The sequence below is a fragment of the Medicago truncatula genome, unplaced genomic scaffold, assembly GCF_003473485.1.
Source record: "Medicago truncatula cultivar Jemalong A17 unplaced genomic scaffold, MtrunA17r5.0-ANR MtrunA17Chr0c01, whole genome shotgun sequence".
Classification (NCBI taxonomy): Eukaryota; Viridiplantae; Streptophyta; class Magnoliopsida; order Fabales; family Fabaceae; genus Medicago; species Medicago truncatula.
In genome coordinates, this window is record NW_024340360.1 from 803,466 (window position 1) to 825,652 (window position 22,187).

Sequence of the window (22,187 nt, forward strand, 5' to 3'; positions counted from 1 at the left end):
TTTTGACCAATGAAAAGAGAGAGAAAATAAGTTGTCACAAAAGTTGTCTCATATGGTTGTTCAAATAACACTGCTCATTTAAAAAAGCAAAATAACAGGCTATATTAGCGCTTTTCTGAAAGCGCTATTGAAAAACTGCTATTTAATAGCATTTTAAAAACGCTATTATAGGGTTCTGACCTATAATAGCGGGGGCTTTCTTAGCGCTTCAAAAGCGCCATTAAATGCAAAAATTAATGCTATTAAAGGGGGTATTTTATAGTAGTGCTAAGACTATTCTCTTATATACTCTTGAGCTTAGTCACACTCACTAATGAGCTTAGTAACTTTCTATAACTCGTAAAATATCACTACACAACTACTTCATTAAAACCTCCACTATTCTCATACACCATTATTCTATTAATTATCCCAAGTTACTACTGTTTTCATTAAATAACTCTTCATACCCAAAAGTACTAAAATACTATTCCCACTAAAATGACCAAATTACCTTTACTTCTCAATTTACCAAAATACCTTTAATTTATCTAAAACTCAATTCACCAACAAATATAACACACCAAAAAATTAAGTAATTAAATAAAGAAATTAAAAAAATAAAATTCTAAAATCAGGTCGTTACACTAAACTCTTCTATTAATTATTGCAATTACATTTTCATTCATTTCTTCCCATTTTCCAATTTTGTATTTAAGATCATCATGAGCTAAACCCTTTCGTCGTTAAGACATGATGAGACTATGATTATGTTTGTACAAGTTTAGTTTGTTGCACAATTAATTGCTTCTTTTAAACGAACCTTGTAAACTCTAATCTTTAAAGTAAAACTTGATCACTTTTATCTTTAATTCCAAATTCCTTGAGCTCGTAAGAGGATGGAAATATAATTGTTTGTTTAATATGAATTACGTTTTATGCTTGGAAAAGATAAAGACCTTGGAAATCTGTTTAAAAGTCTATCTAGAATTATTGTCATAGGAAAAAGACTCAACATTTTCAAGAAGTAAAATGCTTGAGATCCGACCTTAATAATGTTGCATCGTAAACCTGGTAGTTATGAATCTATGAAGAGAAGTACCCCACACGTTTACCGAGAGTGTTTGTTGAAAAACCCACAAGACCACTTGATCTTCAAGAAGTTGTACAAAGTTGCAACTCTCGACATCTTTGCAAATATATGTTGTAGCTGATTCGTAGTTCTTAACCATGCTTTATCATTTGATATCCTTTAATCGTTATACTGATTTCTAGCCTTTTATTGATTGTTGTTACTTTCAATTAACCGTTATCCTAATCCTTATAGGTTTGATCTTTTTATACTAACACTTGAGACAGTGTATGTTTGCACTAATAAGACTTAGAAAATATAATAGTGTTTTCAGTGCTACCAAGTAGTAGCGTAAGTGTTAGCCTGTAAATTTAACAGGCTCATTTAATATAGTCGCCATTTGTTTGACCTTTTACTTTGTAGAAATCGAAGAGCTTTCACATTTCAATTAGAGAATCTCGATGAAACATTAAGCCTAAGCGCATAATCAGAATTTCGACGAAGCAAGGCTGAAAGAGTAATCTCGCATCTAAGTCAATCAAAAGGCAGGAAAGCACGATTTCAAGCATTGAAACGATTTACATGTAGTGGAGACGTGGGACAGGCAGTTGTCCAAGACGGAGGAAGTGCTGATCATGGAGTTAGTGGTTCACCATCTAGGTTTTAGTATAAATAAGAGTTTCCAAGCCGGAAAGTGGGTCGCAAATCATATACAGAACTCTACAACACTTAAACTACCGACGTCTAGGGAAACGAGTTATATAGAATGTATGTAAACTGATTTGCAGACCACCCCTTTTATTTTAATGCAATGCATTTTACCGTTTTTTTGAGTTTACGTGTGTAAACTTACTTTTATCTTCGTTTTATCTACTTTGTTTAAAGCTTTTAATTGCAATCTCAAACCTGTCGAGAGACAATGCCTTTTATTATCAAACCTGTCCTGTGTAACGCCCACTTTTAAGTAATTAATTATTTAATTGAGGCTAGACGAGTTATATTATATTTATATAATATATGTGTGATTTATGATGATTTAGATGATTTACGATGATTTTAGATGATTTATGTGATGTGACGATTTTTATGAGGAGATGAGACTTATTTTGTTTTTTAATAAAATAAGATTTGAAAATAAAATAAAATATTTAGTTAGGGGCTGTTTTGAGATTTTAGAGAGTTTTGGGGGAGAAAGTGAAATAAGATAAGATGGTTGGAGGGGATATAAATAGGAAAGACCTAGTTAGAAAAGAACATAACATACGTACGATCAAATTTTGGAAAAAAGGAGAAAAAGCCAAAGAAGGGAGAAGACAAGAGGAGGGCTGCGATTTCTTCAAATTAAGGTAAGGGTGAGACTAACGATTCAGTTTTATTAATCCATGTAATTCTGATAATCAAATTAACAAGTTAGGATTGAATTAAGAAGTTTATGAAATTAGGGTTAATAGATGAAATTGATGATCCAATGATGATAAGTTGTTAGATTGATGTATAAACCGTCCTTAGACCCTAGATAATGATTAAGATGAATTATGGGATCGAAATTAGGCTTAAAACCATGAGAGTTGATGATTTTTAGGTGAAACTGCACTTCTGCCCGTAGCGCCATTCATCGCTCGCCTCCCGAGCAATGATCCTCGCCACGGGGAGTGATGAACTTCATCGCTCGCCTCGCGAGCAACCTTCCCTCGCCTCGCGACTTGCACGTTGCAGCTCGCCACATCGAGCAGATGTACTCGCCTAGCGAGCCCAACCAGTGAGCAACCTTGATTTCGTAATTTTGAATTTTGAGTTGAACCTTAGATGTTGTTGAGTGCCTGAAGATGCTTATTGAAGATTAAATGATAACTTAGAATGAGATTGAACCTGGTTTAACCTAGAACAACCATTGTTGGGAATCTGGCTTGTACTCGCCATGGCGAGCAGATGCTCTCGCCTCGCGAGCACTTCTAGAACTGAGTGCAAGTGAGGAAAATGCGATCTATCTCGCATGATTTGATTAGAGATGGACCCTTGGGTAGTATTGAGACCTATATAAGAAGTTAACTGCAATCTGTGAAGCTGTTATGAGATGTTAGTGTTGAGGGCTCATGCCCTGGAGCTTTGTACTCAACACGATGGAGCTTTAGCTCAAATAGCGATGGGGGCTTATGCCCTGGAAGTATATTAATACTCAATTAGCGATGGGGGCTCATGCCCTGAATTGGTACCACATGCATATAAGAGGTCTAAGTTGCATAGTCGCATAGTCGAGTCAATGATGAAAGATGTTAAGATGCTATGAAATTTATGATGCTTTAATGAAGTGATTACATGATATATTATTATCTATGATGCTATGATGTTTATGATGCTTATGTTGAAGATTTATGTTGTTAAATACGATTGTTGAATTATATTGATTAATATTATTGTTTTGTGAAATCTCACCCCTTCTGCTTGGAAATGTTGCTCTTCGTATGAGTAACTTGCAGGTGATCGAGCTTAGAGTGTTGTGTTGCTGTCGTGAGTGATTTATTCCTCACTGTGTCGATTAGGTTGCTCTGATACGTAACGGGATGGGGTCTCTTGAATTGCATGCTTTTATTCCTTTACGTATTTGACTATGCTTTTATGATTAAGTTGTTTAACTGATTTATGAGAGATCTTGATGAGGCCTGCGTGCCAAAACTATTTTTGATGATGAAACTAATTCCGCTGCGATATTCGAAGAATTTTGTTGAAGGATAATTTGTTATCTATCTATTTATGATTTTTGAGAAATGTGATATCCCGTTTGTGACGTGTTACTCTGATTATTGTTGAAATTTTTATGTTGGGAAAACGGGGTGTTTCAATTGGTATTAGAGCAGGTCGGTCCGTCCGGCCAATTAGAAGAGTCGTGTCAAGTTTTAGTAATATTTGTATTACTATCTTATGTTGTTATTGCTTGATGTGTAGAAACTAAGAGATGGCTGGAAGAAACGACGCTGCGTTAGCTGTTGCACTACAAGCCGTAGCTCAAGTTGTGGGACAACAGCCTAATGCAAATGCTGGTGCGAATGCTGAGTCGAGGATGCTTGAGACCTTTCTGAGGAATCATCCTCCTACTTTCAAGGGAAGATATGACCCCGATGGATCCCAGACGTGGCTTAAGGAGATAGAAAGAGTTTTCCGTGTTATGCAGTGCACTGAAGTTCAGAAGGTGCGATTTGGTACACATCAATTGGCTGAGGAAGCTGATGATTGGTGGATTAGTCTTCTACCTACTTTAGAGCAAGACGGTGTTGTGGTTACTTGGGCTGTGTTTAGGAGGGAGTTCCTGAGTATGCCGCCAAGTTTGTGGAATTGGTTAAGTTTTATCCGCATTACACTGCAGAGACTGCCGAGTTTTCGAATTGTATCAAGTTCGAGAATGGATTGCGGGCTGAGATCAAAAGGGCGATTGGTTACCAAAAGATCCGAGTTTTCTCCGAGTTGGTGAGTAGTTGCAGGATTTATGAGGATGACACTAAGGCTCATTACAAGATTGTGAATGAGCGGAAGACCAGGGGACAATAGAGTCGTCCTAAGCCGTACAGTGCCCCTGCTGATAAGGGCAAACAGAGAATGGTCGAGGATAGACGGCCTAAGAAGAAGGATGTTCCTGCTGAGATTGTCTGCTTTAATTGTGGTGAGAAAGGCCACAAGAGCAATGCTTGTCTGGGAGAGGTAAAGAGATGTTTTCGCTGTGGTAAGAAGGGTCATGCACTAGCTGAGTGTAAGCATAAAGACATTGTGTGTCTTAACTGCGAAGAGGAAGGTCATATTAGTTCACAGTGTACGAAGCCTAAGAAGGTGCCGACTACTGGTAGAGTTTTCGCTTTGACTGGTACTCAGACCGAGAACGAGGATCGCTTGATCAGAGGTACATGTTATATTGATAATACTCCTTTAGTTGCTATTATTGATACTGGTGCTACGCATTGTTTTATTGCTTTCGATTGTGCTTCTACTTTGGGTCTTGTTATGTCTGATATGAATGGAGAGATGGTTGTCGAAACTCCAGCTAAGGGTTCGGTGACTACTTCTCTCGTATGTTTGAAATGTCCTTTGTCTATGTTTGGTCGTGATTTTGAGATTGATATGGTTTGCTTGCCTTTGAGTGGTATGGACGTCATTCTTGGTCTGAATTGGTTAGAGTACAACCATGTTCATATTAATTGTTTTAGCAAGTCAGTGTATTTCTCCTCCGTCAAAGAGGAAAGTGGTGCAGAGTTCTTGTCTACCAAGCAGCAGAAGCAACTAGAACGCGATGGTATTTTGATGTTTTCCTTGATGGCTACCTTATCTATTGAAAATCAAGCAGTGATTGATAAGCTACAAGTGGTATGCGATTTTCCTGAAGTTTTTCCAGATGAAATTCCTGATGTGCCTCCAGAGAGAGAAGTTGAGTTTTCTATTGATCTTGTTCCTGGAACGAAACTTGTGTCTATGGAACCTTATCGTATGTCAGCTTCCGAGTTAGCTGAGTTGAAGAAACAGTTAGATGATTTGGTTGAGAAGAAGTTTGTTAGACCAAGTGTTTCACCTTGGGGAGCACCGGTTTTGTTAGTGAAGAAGAAAGATGGTAGTATGAGATTATGTATCGATTATCGTCAGTTGAACAAAGTAACTATCAAGAATAGGTATCCACTTCCGAGAATTGATGATTTGATGGATCAGTTAGTGGGTGCACGTGTTTTCAGCAAGATTGATTTGAGATCGGGTTATCACCAGATTAAGGTAAAAGATGAAGATATGCAGAAGACAGCTTTCAAAACGCGTTATGGTCACTATGAATATAAAGTTATGCCTTTTGGTGTTACCAATGCACTTGGAGTGTTTATGGAGTATATGAATCGTATCTTCCATGCATTTTTGGATGGCTTTGTGGTTGTTTTTATTGATGATATTCTGATTTACTTCAAGAATGAAGAAGAACATGCTGAGCATCTGAAGATTGTCTTGCAAGTGTTGAAAGAGAAGAAACTTTATGCTAAACTATCTAAGTGTGAGTTCTGGTTGAAAGAGGTAAGTTTTCTTGGCCATGTTATTTTTGGTGATGGTATTGCTGTAGATCCCTCTAAAGTTGATGCAGTGTCGCAATGGGAGACGCCTAAGTCAGTTACAGAGATTATAAGCTTCTTGGGTTTAGCTGGTTACTACAGAAGATTTATTGAAGGATTTTTCAAGTTAGCTCTTCCGCTAACACAGTTGACTTGCAAAGGTAAAGCTTTTGTGTGGGATGTTCAATGTGAGAACAGTTTCAATGAATTGAAGAAGCGTTTGACGACGGCTCCGGTTTTGATTTTGCCAAAGTCCGATGAACCTTTTGTGGTATATTGTGATGCGTCCAAGTTGGGTTTAGGTGGTGTACTTATGCAAGATGGTAAAGTGGTAGCTTATGCTTCAAGACAGTTGAGAGTTCATGAGAAGAATTACCCGACGCATGATTTAGAATTAGCCGCCGTGGTTTTTGTGTTGAAGATTTGGAGACATTACTTATATGGTTCGAGATTTGAGGTGTTTAGTGATCACAAGAGCTTGAAATATTTGTTCGATCAGAAAGAATTGAATATGAGGCAGCGAAGGTGGCTTGAATTGTTGAAATATTATGACTTTGGTTTGAATTATCATCCAGGTAAAGCTAATGTTGTTACAGATGCCTCGAGTAGGAAGACGTTGCATATGTCCGCTATGATGGTTAAAGAGTTCGAGTTGCTTGAACAGTTTAGAGATTTGAGCTTAGTTTGTGAGTTGTCATCTCAGAGTGTGAAACTGGGAATGCTGAAGATTGATAGTAAATTTCTGAAAACTATCAAGGAAGCACAGAAAGTTGATGTCAAGTTTGTAGACTTGTTGGTTGCCAGTAATCAGACTGAAGATGGTGACTTTAAGGTCGATGACCATGGTGTGTTGAGATTCCGAGGCTAAATTTGTATTCCTGATGATGAAGAGATGAAGAAAATGATTCTTGAAGAGAGTCATAGAAGTAGCTTGAGTATTCACCTGGGAGCTACGAAGATGTATCATGATCTAAAGAAGATATTCTGGTGGTCTGGATTGAAACGCGATGTGGCACAGTTTGTGTATTCCTGTTTGGTTTGTCAGAAGTCGACGATTGAACATCAGAAACCTGCTGGTATGATGGTATCTTTAGATGTGCCAGAGTGGAAATGGGATAGTATATCCATGGATTTTGTGACGAGTTTGCCGAATACTCCTAGAGGGAATGACGCGATTTGGGTGATTGTTGATAGATTGACGAAGTCGGCTCATTTTCTACCGATTAATATCAGTTTTCCCGTTGCTCAGTTGGCAGAGATTTATATTAAGGAGATTGTGAAGTTGCATGGTGTTCCTTCGAGCATTGTATCAGATAGAGATCCAAGATTTACTTCTAGATTTTGGAAGAGTTTGCAAGAGGCTTTTGGTTCTAAGTTGAGATTGAGTTCGGCGTATCATCCGCAGACAGATGGTCAGTCGGAGAGGACGATTCAGCCGCTAGAGGATTTGTTGAAAGTTTGTGTACTTGAGCAAGGAGGAACTTGGGATAGTCATCTTCTGTTGATAGAGTTCACGTACAATAACAGTTATCATTCTAGTATTGGAATGGCACCTTTTCAGGCTTTATATGGTCGGAGATGCAGAACTCCGCTGTGTTGGTTTGAGTCGGGAGAAAGAGTGGTCTTAGGACCAGATATTGTTCAGCAGACTACTGAGAAAGTTAAGATGATTCAAGAGAAGATGAAAGCGTCGTAGAGTCGACAAAAGAGTTATCATGATAAGCGTAGAAAGGATCTTGAGTTTCAAGAGGGTGATCATGTGTTTTTGAGAGTCACTCCGGTGACTGGTGTTGGAAGTGCTTTGAAGTCAAAGAAGTTGACTCCGAGATTTATTGGTCCGTATCGGATATCAGAAAGAGTTGGAACAGTGGCGTATCGAGTTGGTTTACCACCGCATCTTTCGAATCTGCATGATGTCTTTCATGTGTCACAACTTCGGAAGTATGTTCCGGATCCATCTCATGTGATCCAGAGTGATGATGTGCAAGTTCGAGACAACCTTACGGTAGAGACTTTACCGGTGAGGATTGATGATCGGAAAGTGAAGACGTTGAGAGGCAAGGAGATACCTCTTTAGAGGATCGTTTGGGACGGAGCGACTGGTGAAAGCTTGACGTGGGAGCTTGAGAGTAAGATGCTGGAGTCTTATCCAGAGTTGTTTGTATGAGGTAAATTTTCGAGGACGAAAATCTTTTAAGTTGGGGAGAGTTGTAACGCTCACTTTTAATTAATTAATTATTTAATTGAGGCTAGATGAGTTATATTATATTTATATAATATATGTGTGATTTATGATGATTTAGATGATTTATGATGATTTTAGATGATTTATGTGATATGACGATTTTTATGAGGAGATGAGACTTATTTTGTTGTTTAATAAAATAAGATTTGAAAATAAAATAAAATATTTAGTTAGGGGCTGTTTTGAGATTTTAGAGAGTTTTGGGGGAGAAAGTGAAATAAGATAAGATGGTTGGAGGGGATATAAATAGGAAAGACCTAGTTAGAAAAGAACATAACATACGTACGATCAAATTTTGGAAAAAGGGAGAAAAAGCCAAAGAAGGGAGAAGACAAGAGGAGGGCTGCGATTTCTTCAAATTAAGGTAAGGGTGAGACTAACGATTCAGTTTTATTAATCCATGTAATTCTGATAATCAAATTAACAAGTTAGGATTGAATTAAGAAGTTTATGAAATTAAGGTTAATAGATGAAATTGATGATCCAATGATGATAAGTTGTTAAATTGATGTATAAACCGTCCTTAGACCCTAGATAATGATTAAGATGAATTCTGGGATCGAAATTAGGCTTAAAACCATGAGAGTTGATGATTTTTAGGTGAAACTATACTTCTGCCCGTACCACCATTCATCGCTCGCCTCCCGAGCAATGATCCTCGCCACGGCGAGTGATGAACTTCATCGCTCGCCTCGCGAGCAACCTTCCCTCGCCTCACGAGTTGAACGTTGCTGTAACGCCCTCTCTAATTATTCGAATATTTTTAATGAGTTTAGAATACACTTATATGATTTGTATAATTTATATGATTTATTTTGATGAGTGATATTTTGTTATGATATATGTTGGTATTTATTAGTATAACATATATGTTATTTGTTTTAGAAATATAAATGTTATTTGATTTAAAAATATAAATGTTATTTGATTTAGAAATATATATGTTATTTGATTTAGAAATATATATATGTTATTTGGTTTAGAAATATAAATGTTATTTGATTTAAAAATATAAATGTTATTTGTTATAGAAATACATATGATTTGTTGCAGAAATAAATGTGATTTGTTATAGAAATAAATGTTATTTGTTGTAGAAATACACATGATTTGTTATAGAAATAAATGTTATTTGGTGTAGAAATACACATGATTTGTTGTAGAAATATATGTTAATTTGTGTAGAGATATATGTTATTTTGTGTAGAAATATATGTTATCTGGTGTAGAAATATATTTCTTATTTGGTGTAGAAATATATATATGTTATAGAAATATATTTGTTATAGAGATATAATTGTTATTTGTTGTATAAATATTTTATATATATATTAGAATAGAATATTGAGATTTTGGTAGGCAATCTAATATATTTTTGTACTGAATAATATATTTTTGTACTTAATATGATATATTTTGGTACTCAATTGATATATTTAATTACTAGATCTAATAGGTGCATTACTTGTTTCTCACTTATTAGTTGTAAATTATCTCTATAAATAGAGAACTCACACAGTGCATTCTACACACCGAAATTCACAGTTTATACTTCCTGTGCTTTTCTTCTCTTCTCCCTCTTTTGACTTGTGTTGACGAGTCTTTCTTCTTTTTCTACTCCTTTCTGTCCCTTCGGAATTAAAAGTGTTCTTAAGACTATAATCCCTCTTCGGTTTAATATCCTTTTAGATAAGAGAAAGCAGTAGAGTCCTTCGTCGATCAATCCAAAGGTAAGGGTGAGACTAACTTTGCAATTCTATTAAGTATGTGAATCAATGGTTAGGTTTAACATGATGTAGGATGAGTTTTTGAGGAATTGAAAAGTAGGTTAAAATTGTAGAATTAATGAATAAACGGTGGAAACTTGTTAAAAAGATGTAGAAACTGTCCTTAGACCTTAGATAATGATTAAGATGATTTGATGATATTTATAATGTTATATAATTAGATATATATTGCATGAATTATGTTTGATGATTGAGATGTTGATGACGTGCATTTGTAATTGTTATATATGATGATTGAGATGTTGATGACGTGCATTTGTAATTGTTGTAATTATCATTATTGATTGATGCTATTTTGTTGTTGTGATGGATATGATTTACTTTGATGATATGATTAATGAGAGAATATTATATATTGTGAATTAATGATTAAATGCATTACTTGAAATATTATTGAATGATCAAGATGTTGAAATAAATTGTTATTAAGCTTGATATGAATTGATTATGCTGCAATTGTTGTTAAACTATGTTGCATGAGTTGTTGTTGATTATCATTTGATATTGTTATATCTTGAGATGTTTACGTGTCGCCTATGTTGTTGTTGTTGGTTATGTGAAATATTTATATGACTTATGTGGAAGATGTATGATGTTTAAGTTGTTGATACTTTATATTAATATTGTTATGTTGTGAATTGCTTGTGCTGTTTCTGTTGCTTTTATGAACTGCTAAGTTGTTTATAATGTGATTTAATGATTAAATGCATTACTCGAAATATTATTGAATTATATTAGGAGCTTTGTCCTCCGCACGATTATTAGTATGAATAAGTTGATGATGAACTCCAAATTATTGGATGTATAAGTGATAAGTTGATTAAGGTGTCTTGTCGATAGAGTCCATGCATTAGCATTCATTGAGCTTTGTCCTCACCACGATTAGGAGCTTTGTCCTCCGCACGATTAGGAGCTTTGTCCTCCGCACGATTAAAGTATATTAATACTTATGATGACGATTGGTACCACATGCATATAAGTGTCTAAGTTGCATTGTCGCATTTGTCGAGTCAAAGTCGTTGTTGATGAATTATCATCCATGAGTTGTTAAGTTGTCGATGAATTATCATCTATGAGTTGTCGAGTTGTCTTCTACCCATGTGTTGTTAAAGAAGTACCTACGAAGATTATACGATGTGAATTATATGATGTTGACTAAAATATTGCTATGTTGTTTAACATGTTGATTATGATATTGTTATGTTGCTACTTTGTTTAAGATATTGATTATGATATTGTTATGTTGCTATGTTGTTTAACATGTTGATTATGATACTGTTATGTTGCTACGTTGTTTAAGATATTGATTATGATATTGTTACGTTGCTATGTTGTTTAAGATAATGATTATGATATTGTTAAGTTGTTATGATGTTGTGTATAATTGTTACTATTAAGTGATGAATATGTTGTTCTATATATGATTAATATTATTAAGTGAATATTATGTTATGTTATTGATGATGATCGAATATTGTGATTACTTGGTAATTGTTTATCAAAGATGCTATGATGTTTAAGATGATATTGTTTAAGATGTTTATGTTGAAGATTTATGATGTTGATTTTGGTGTTAGTATGTGTTGATTATATTTTCATAAGATGATGAATACGTTGTTGTTATATTAATACAAGAAGATGAATATGTTGTTGTTATATTATTATATTATGAAGAGATGATGTATATATAATTATTATTATTATTAAGTGAATATCATGCTATGTTGTTGTTATATTATTATATTATGACGAGATGATGTATATATAATTATTATTATTATTAAGTGAATATCATGCTATGTTGTTGTTATATTATTATATTATGACGAGATGATGTATATATAATTATTATTATTATTATTAAGTGAATATCATGTTACGTTGTTGTTATATTATTATAAGAAGATGTTTATGTTATGATGTAGATAATTATTACTATTAATAAGAGATGATTATATTGTGTTGTTTTAAAGTTATTAGTGATGATGATTACATGATGATATCTATGAGTTGTTAAGTGTACTTGATGATGTTTATGTTAAATTGATAAGTTGTCTTTTATTAATGAATTGATAATGAGATGTTTGATGAATAATTATTATTATGAATTAATGATGTTGTTATGTTGTATATGAATTAGGATTAAGATTTTGTTATGCTATATATGAACTATGACTATGATGTGATGATCTGTGTTTGTTACGATTTGGTTAATATGTGTTATATATAATGTGATGAATATAAAGTAAATGATAATTAGAGGTTAGTTGGATTATTAAGAATTATACATTAAGAAGTATTATTGCTAATAGATGAAGTTATTTGTGTTGTTAAATATAATTATTGAATTATATGCTTGATATTATTGTTTTGTGAAATCTCACCCCTTCTGCTTGAAAATGTTGCTCTTCGTATGAGTAACTTGCAGGTATTACTGATTAGTAGGAGTGGTGGCTCAAGTGTCTTAGGTGCTCTGATACGTAATGGGATGGGAATTTTATTGTTGTCTTTCTATTCCTTACGTATTGTTTTAAGAAGAATTATGACTTTGGTTTTAGATTGGATTATATGAGAAATTTATGAAGAGGCCTTCGTGCCAAAGACTGTTTTGATTATTGAATAATTTCCGCTGCGAAGTATTAAAGACTTTTTTTAGTTATTGAATTTTAAAGGATAAATAGTTATTTATACAGTTTATGATTTTATGAAAAGTGTAGCATTCCGTTTACGTGAATAACTTTGATTATTAAATGAAATTTTTATGTTGGGAAAACGGGGTGTTACAGTTGCAGCTCGCCACAGCAAGCAGATGTACTCGCCTAACGAGCCCAACCAGTGAGCAACCTTGATTTCGTAATTTTGACTTTTGAGTTGAACCTTAGATGTTGTTGAGTGCCTGAAGATGCTTATTAAAGATTAAATGATAACTTAGAATGAGATTGAACCTGGTTTAACCTAGAACAACCATTGTTGGGAATCTGGCTTGTACTCGCCATGGCGAGCAGATGCTCTCGCCTCGCGAGGACTTCTAGAACTGAGTGCAAGTGAGGAAAATGCGATCTGTGTCGCATGATTTGATTAGAGATGGACCCTTGGGTAGTATTGAGACCTATATAAGAAGTTAACTGCAATCTGTGAAGCTGTTATGAGATGTTAGTGTTGAATATGATGTGATATAATGTTTAATTGCATTACTTGAATTATGAATGAATGATTGAGATGTTGCTTGTTTTTATTTGATATCGTTATATGATGTCATACTGTTGTTGTAATCTGCCTATGCTGCTATTGTTATTTAACCAAGCTGCATGAGTCGGTCTAAGTTGATCAAGATGATGTTGAACCTCCAAATTATTGGATAAATAAGAGATGATGATTGTGATGTTTAAGAGATCGAGTCCATGCATTAGCATACATTTGTTGGGGGCTCATGCCCTGGAGCTTTGTACTCAACACGATGGAGCTTTAGCTCAAATAGCGATGGGGGCTTATGCCCTGGAAGTATATTAATACTCAATTAGCGATGGGGGCTCATGCCCTGAATTGGTACCACATGCATATAAGAGGTCTAAGTTGCATAGTCGCATAGTCGAGTCAATGATGAAAGATGTTAAGATGCTATGAAATTTATGATGCTTTAATGAAGTGATTACATGATATATTATTATCTATGATGCTATGATGTTTATGATGCTTATGTTGAAGATTTATGTTGTTAAATACGATTGTTGAATTATATTGATTAATATTATTGTTTTGTGAAATCTCACCCCTTCTGCTTGGAAATGTTGCTCTTCGTATGAGTAACTTGCAGGTGATCGAGCTTAGAGTGTTGTGTTGCTGTCGTGAGTGATTTATTCCTCACTGAGTCGATTAGGTTGCTCTGATAAGTAACGGGATGGGGTCTCTTGAATTGCATGCTTCTATTCCTTTACGTATTTGACTATGCTTTTATGATTAAGTTGTTTAACTGATATATGAGACGTCTTGATGAGGCCTGCGTGCCAAAACTATTTTTGATGATGAAACTAATTCCGCTGCGATGTTCGAAGAATTTTGTCGAAGGATAATTTGTTATCCATCTATTTATGATTTTTGAGAAATGTGATATCCCGTTTGTGACGTGTTACTCTGATTATTGTTGAATTTTTATGTTGGGAAAACGGGGTGTTACATCCTGCTCTCTAAGAAACCTGAGTGCATTTCGTGGCCTTTTTTCAAACTCTTTTCCGATAAAAGCTTTGCACAACGGTCTTGAGATTTCTAGCTCGATCTCGCTTGTAATAATCATAACTAGCCCCTGTTTGTCAAAATCACAGGCAAATAGTAAGATCCATAGTTTAAAACTACATAGAATATTGTGTCATTACTATTTTAAATTTTAGGCTTAAGTGTACTTTGGCCCCCTAAATTTCTAAATGTTGTGATTTTGACCCCTATGAACAAACAAAAAACAATTGTAGTCCCCATGTTTTGCCCCCTTTGCAATAGTAATCCTTTTTCCCAATTTAACTGAGTGCACGCTGAGTGGTATGCCACACGTGTAATTATTTATTTAAAAAAAAATGATACACGTATTATTTGCTGAATTAAAAAAATGAAAAGAATTAGTTATAAAATAAAGGAAAATTAAAAAAAGGAAATTGAAAGGAGGAATCAAGATACTCAAAGAGCTAAAGTTATGAAAATGAAAAATGAATGGGAAAACCTAGTTTTCTCTTAAGAGTTAAGCTTATATAGTCACCTCTTAACTGGGTTAGGTTAAACCTCCTCATATTGGGCCTAACACACTCACCATCTAATTAGAAATGTTTCTACTCACATAAACGTCTAATTATTATCGTCTTAAATAATTACCGCTAATTACCCCTAATTTTATAAAAATAACTATTCACCTCAAAATACTTAAATAATCTCAATTCTAAGGTTATGAAAATATTCTTACTTAATAAATTACTAAAATACCCCTTAATCTAAAAATGATTAAAATACCCTTCTAGTTCAGGATAAACTTTAGCGGCTATATGTGTGCGTTAAACCAGAAGATTCGAGTTCGATTTTAAAACTCAATAAATAGAAAGCATTGGCACTTCCCCTCACAAACACAAAACTCTCTCTCTCTCTCTCTCTCTCTCTCTCTCTCTCCCCACCATATGTTCACGTTTTGTGTCTGAATCACAAGAACGAGATACCGGATTGAAGCCCTCTCAAAATTTCAGTCACCAACATATGATTTTTCATCAATCGGAAAGGTAATCTCCTCCATTTTCTCTTTATTTCTGCGGCCACACCCTAATTTAGAAGGGGGTGTCGTTTTTCATGTGTTGTCATAAATGTTACTTTGTTAATGTGTTGCTGATCGCTCGTATGAGTCTACAAATGTAAAATATTTGTGTTCGCACGCGCCGTTTGAAAATTTTAACGGTTTTGAAAAAGTTTAAAAATGAAGTTGTGGATGTTGATATTGGATGGGAGTACAAATGGATGGCTTTATATTAAAATGATAAAGAATTTTTTCTCATTATGATAATTTATGTAAAGACAAGAAACAAAAGAAAGTCTCTGATCTTGTGGCTAGCAACAACATGGTCCTTCCTTGAGACCAAATTTGTTTTTTATTTTGAGGATGATTTATATTTAAATTTATATTTAAACTTCATAATATAATATGACTTTCATCATGAAAGTTTCATATTTGAGATGTCAAATTTGATCTTGTGTGATTTTTGACAAGTAACATATTATATTCTAATGACAAATGATAAAAGGTTTTCATGTTACTAGGTATGAGGGGAGTGTATTTTATACTATTATGGACGATATGCATTTGATACACGATATTTTAGAGTGTCAGCATACTAAGATTTCAACACATTGTATTATATTGACCGCTATGATTAATACATATCTCATTCGCCATTTTCCAAAATTTTCAAAAAATAAATTTGATATATCATAAAAGAGGACTTTTTTCTCGAACTTAGCCTAATACAAATAAAATATAAGGAACGGATCTGGTGTTGAAACACTAAGAGAAATGATATTTATACAACCACTTTTTGACAACTTTCTTTCTCATGCTCACATTGTTTTGGACCAATGAAAAGAGAGAAAATGAAAGTTGTCATCAAAGTTGTCCCAAATGATTATATATACATCACTAGTCAAACACTAATGGATGTACACATTACATATCACTGTTGAAAAGAGAAGAAGAAAAATGAAAGAGTGTTGACATTTTAACATTTGGTGATCGAAAATACGTAACTCTCAAACCTCAATGGTCACATAAATGCAGTGACTATTCATAAGCCACGAAACATCGACTCGAATCGAATTTTCAACTATAAAGAGAGAGACTACCCTACCCTACAAAGGATGAAACATATCTAAATCCAGCCAGACTAATACCTCCAAGATATATTGTCCCTTCTGACAAGTCAAGGCACAAAGGGCACACCAACGATGGTACGGGACACGTTGACTTTGAGCATCAAAGTCATATGTACTTGTAAACTAATTTATGTTCTGAATCTGATGGAAACAAATTGAAGATTTTGTCTCTTATACATTCTACCATTGGCCTTATTTCCCACGAGTGATGGAGAGCGAGTGAGTGCATGAAAATAAGATAAATATCAAACATGGCCAATGCAATGTATATGATGGTTAAAAAAATTTAATAAATAGGTCCATATGCATGATGGATCGAAAATCATCTATACTAGTAAGGTGATACATAATATTTTTAGTGTTGTCTGTTTTTTATATGTCTAACTTGCTTTCAAACAATTTTAGTTTTAAAAAAATTAATTATGATTCATTTGCTAAAAATATGCATTTTTTCTAATCATCAAATTTAAATCGCAGGGGTTTTCAAATTAATCTTAAGGCTAAGAGTTTATTTTGTCAACTAATCCCATGCATTGTGTCATCGTATCACCATATTTTTATCGATCAAGGTGAAAAGATGTGCTTGTTAGTGATAATCTTAACGCTAGTATATATTTGTTTTTTATTATATGGATCTATTTTAAAGATAGCCTTTATTATTTTTAATTTTATATTTGTTTTTTATTATTTTTTATTAAAAGAAAAAAAAAACAACTATGAGAGGTCATGTTAGATGTACCCGTAATCGGGAGCGGTTATGGTGCATAAGGAAATCCTTTTGCACCGTGCTTAAATCCCAGCCCATTGATTGGTAGCCCAACATAATTGCTTCCTACACCCCCAAGCGAAACCAAACGAAACAAAACGAAACAACACTACAATCGCGAAAATCATCATTTTAGTTCAATGATGATTTCAGAGTGTTGATTTGGTTCAATGACAGTCACAAATGTCCTCATTATGGTATGTTTTGTATAAAATTATGCCAAAACCATTTTGCTGTGGAAATGGTTTCTGTGAGTTGTACTCCAAAACCATTATATGTACTTAATGGTTTCCAGCAGGTGAAAAAAACTAAGGACCTAGAGTCATTGCCATCATTCAGTTTTGGACTAATACAATTGGAGGAGGAGGAAAGAAATGGTTTCTCTGAGTTGTACTCCAAAACCATTAGATGTACTTAATGGTTTCCAACAGTAGTACTCCAAAACCATTAGATGTACTTAATGGTTTCCACCAGTTTCCCAGTCATAAATCCCTCTAACATCACAAAGATTTTGAATCTAGTAACAACTTCAGATCTGAAACCGTGAACACAAACAGTGACGAAACAGTAACATATAGCAATCAACACAACGCCACTGGATCGAAGAAGAAGAAGAAGAAAACGCGAGGGAAGAAGAGGAGCGAACCGGCTCAACAGCAAGTGAAGCAAAGAAAATTTCGTTTGTGTTTTAATCTTTAGATCTACTCCTTCTCGTTGTGTTTTTGCGTGATCCGAGTTTGGATTTGGCTTTAAAACGAAAATGGATGTTGAAAAATGGCTTTAGTTTTTAAAAAGGGTGAGTTTGGTTCTCCGGCACACCGCTGCCTCTGGCTGGCGACCACCGCGCCGGAATCATCATGTGTGGCCGGAAGAGATGAAGACTCATCTGAGTTCTTCGTTTTCTTTTCCAGAATGTTGAAAATTGTAGAGAAAGAGGGAGAGATTTATGTTTTAGTGAGAGAAATGTTTGAAGCAAATGAAGTTTGATTTGGTGTAGTTTGAGAAGCCTAGAATTATTACACGTGTACACTAGATCTTATAGTTGTGAAGTGTTTATGCACGGTACATAAGTTTTTCCTTATGCACCATAACTTTTGCCCCCGTAATCATTGGTTATATTTTGAAATATAATAGAATAAACCAACACTTAATTAGTGGCAAATAGGTCAACTTATATAAGATTTGAACATTATTCTTGATATTACAAGGTCAAATGGAGAGATCGAAAATTCATTGAATGAGATTTATTTAAGAGAGGAAAATCCTTTGATAGATTCCACAATTCATTTGTAGAAAGAGGCTTCCAGTATGGAAATGCAAATGACAAGAGTACTATAGTATACACCACACAACATATATATAAAATATATATTATCTACATATAATAATGATCACATGCTAGTGTTTGCATGAATAAAACTTAGTATCTGCTGAACAGAGCTTGCTATATCTTCAGCCGTGAACCTTGTATCACTAGCTACCTGGACACATCACAAAAAATACAATATCATGAAGCATATATATCTGTTATTTGGCGGAAATCAAGGGAGATAATAGAGTGTAATTAAGGAAAGGTGTTAACAAATACACTGTCTTGAAATTTTCTTGATAAATTTTGTCACTGTATCTATCATTTCCCTATCTCATAAGATGTGAATGGGTACATGTATAAAAAAAGTAATATTATATGAACGCATAACATTTAAGCAATCACTTAATGAATATACCTTGACATTGAATGAATAAAGAACTGTTTGTTCAATAGTGGTGATGTTTGTGTGAAGGATAATGAGCTGCATATCTTCAAGAGCAGCAATGGTCTTGATCAACTGTCCAGGCCTTCTCCTTGAGAGAATTTTAATCATTGCATCAAATCCTAGAAGTTTCACTTCTACATCAGCCAAACATGACTTACTCTCTGCAGTTTCTTCTTGAAGTCCAGTTTCCATCTCAACTAACTTCATCTGGTCATTTGGTAAAGTAGCTGGAAAAAATGGAGGCTGTTGTTGTGTTGATGCAAGAGATGAATCCCCAACTTGTTTTGATTGTGCTTCTCCTAGCAGTCTTCTTCTCTTTTGTGATTCTAGACACTGAAGAAGTTGTTCCAATTCCCTCACAAACTCTATAGCCCCTCCAATTATAGAAGCTTGATCACCCTATATTGTAAAATCAAAAACAGAATTATATAATAAATCAATCTCAGATCCTGCGTATGCGGAAGCTTTAGTGTACTGGGTTGACCTTTTTTTATTATTACAACTTCTTTCCTAGTTTGTGTCTAACTCTAACCATTGTTTAAAACTTTGGTGCAATATAGTGAGCTAGAACATACAATTTTTCTTGAAGAAAATAAATAAATTAAAATTACCCTTTGCACGTATGAACCAGGCATGAGGGATCTAAGAACACGAAGATGTTCATTCATTTGTTTCCTTCGATTCCTTTCAACAGCTATGTGAGTCATACGTTGACTCTCAACTTCTTCACTTGTCTTAACAGTTCTTGGTCTCTTCCTCTTCTTGTTGTTCTCTTGCACTACTGCACAATTCTTCTCTTGCACCGAGTTGTTCTCGTCAGAAACTCGAGCTTCTTCGTGATCTTGTTGATCTCTTGATTTATCCTCCACGCTTGTTAATTTGAACCTCTCGTCATTTTCTCCTAACCCATCATCACCACTTAACATCAAGTTTTGGTCTTCTATCTTATTGTTTAAGACAGGAAACTTGAGAAAATAAACCGGGTCTTCGATACCTGATTCTTCGCGGTTTAAGGCTAATTTAGGTCCAAAATCTGCAAACTGCATCACATCTGCAAAACTCATTTTATCAAAAGAATTTGCACCATAAAATCCTCCTGAAGTTTGTGTCTGAGGCATGTAATTATCCACCATTCCGTTGTTGTTTTCACCCGATGTTTCGCCAACTCGATACTTCAAAAGCTGTTCGTATTGTTGCTGTTGTTGATGATGATGATGATCAAGAGAGTAATCAAGTGTGTTAAAACTTGATGGCATGGGTGGTGCCTGAAAAGATTCAAAATTTGAGCAAAACAACATGGTAATAGATATATGAGGTTATAGTCTCTACGATGAGATGAAAAGATATATACAAAATATTTGAGTGGAAACAAAGACATAAAAAAAGGCACGGCAAGAGAGAAGAGAGATAAATTATAGTACCGAATAGTCATTATCTTTCTCCATTATTTAGAAGATGACTTTATTCGAAAGAAACCCTAAAACAACCTCACTTCATGCAAGACAAAATGCCCCACCAATATGTTTCTTGAGGGCCCTCCACCTGAAGTTTTGTTAAATCCATTGTATAGAAGAACACAAAAGTTACATATATGTTAAAATAATCAAGAACAAAGTCAAACTGTGAAAATAATCAAGAATTTTTTATCACTTCGCAATTGTTATGTAATTTACTAGATTAAATTTGGATCTCCAATATTTGAATCACTATACTTTGAACTTGATTTTTATAAATCAAATAGGCATAATAGCAGTTTTAGCCTTCTAACTTTTCTAAAGTTGTGATTTTAGCCCCCTAAAAAACTACAAAACCGCCCCCTAAGTTTTGCATATGCGGTAGTTTTGGCCCCAAAACCAATTTTGACTCGATCTTCGCTGACGTGGCACTCTAAGTGAGGTGCCATGTGTTTTTTTTTTTTTTTATCAAAAATTGGTCTTGTGAGGCCAAAACTTCTACTGTCGTTAAACTTAGGAAACGGTTTTGTAGTTTTTTTTCTTCATATGGGACCAAAATCGTAACTTCGTAAAAGTTAGGGGACGAAAACTGCTACTAAATCTATCAAATATCATGACACAATTATATATGTGACTACAAAATTAAGACCTTTTTTACGTGATGTACAAAAAAAATACCTAAACATAAAAAATAAAAAAAAATAAAAAAAAAAAGGGCAATCAGGTGCACTGAAGCTCCCGTATACGCAGGGTCTGGAAAGGGGGTCCACTATTTGGTGTATTATACGCAGTCTTACCCGGCTGTTTCCAGGACTTGAACCCGTGACCTTACAGTCACTTGACAACAACTTTATCAATTGTGCCAAGGTTACCCCTAAAAAAATACCTAAACACAACTAAATAAAAAGATATATAAGAAGAAACCTGTTTGGAGTAAGAGAAGTTGGAAGGTGAAAGAAAGTCAAATGGGGTCTAGAAGAGAATCATGCAGGGATATGTACCCCACTATAGTAGACCATCAGAAGAAGACGATGGAAATGAGTGTTTTTATCGAAAGGGTTATGAAGGTGATGATTTATGTGTATATGTAATATAATATAGTATATGGGGGGAGCTGGGGTTGATATTTGACTTGTTTTGGTGGTCACAGAAAATGACACCAAGAGAGCCTAAAGATGATTAAATTTCCACCTCACACTTTCTCACCTCTTTTTTATTAATGTTTGTCACAGGCTACCAACGCTCTTAGTTTACTTTACCGCCTTTGTTTCATGAATCATGAGATTTACGCTTAACATTTTACACTTTAATTAAATTCTTAGATCTTACTTTGAATTTTTTTATTACACTCGCATTCAGGTAATGTAGTATCTTTATTTTTCTTCTCTTCCTTATTTTTCCATGACCTTATGATATGTGTCCACACACATGGAATGTTTTCCGAAAATAAACAAGTAGTATTATTAATTTATTATATTAACCAATGTTCGAGATCGGACATTCAGACACTATGTTGTTTGTCGGCTTTTTTTTATTGTGCTAACTCTTCTATTATGAAATTTTTTTTATGAAATTTAGATATTAATTAATATTATATGTATAGATTTTTGTGAGTTATTATAACAATTTATGTTTATTTTTTTCAATTACACAACAATATAACAA

The 22,187-nt window shown here is 34.3% G+C and overlaps 1 protein-coding gene across 3 annotated transcripts; it reads right to left on the reverse strand.

The window, feature by feature from the left end:
- Positions 1-18,525: 18,525 nt before the first annotated feature.
- Positions 18,526-21,597, reverse strand: LOC25480607 (transcription factor FAMA). 3 transcript variants are annotated; one of them, XM_024774458.2, is made up of 6 exons: positions 21,447-21,597; positions 20,490-20,610; positions 20,063-20,333; positions 19,680-19,969; positions 19,039-19,467; positions 18,526-18,792 (listed from the first exon to the last, which is right to left on the reverse strand). In XM_024774458.2, exons 2-6 carry the CDS (start codon positions 20,511-20,513, stop codon positions 18,703-18,705), a joined length of 1,104 nt encoding a protein of 367 aa, XP_024630226.1. In that variant the 5' UTR covers positions 20,514-20,610; positions 21,447-21,597; the 3' UTR covers positions 18,526-18,702. The 3 variants fall into 3 exon arrangements, with proteins under 3 accessions (XP_024630226.1, XP_013442388.2, XP_039685663.1); XM_013586934.3 differs by having other exon boundaries at positions 19,680-20,333; XM_039829729.1 differs by lacking the exon at positions 21,447-21,597 and having other exon boundaries at positions 19,680-20,333; positions 20,490-20,865.
- Between the last annotated feature and the right edge of the window lie 590 nt (positions 21,598-22,187).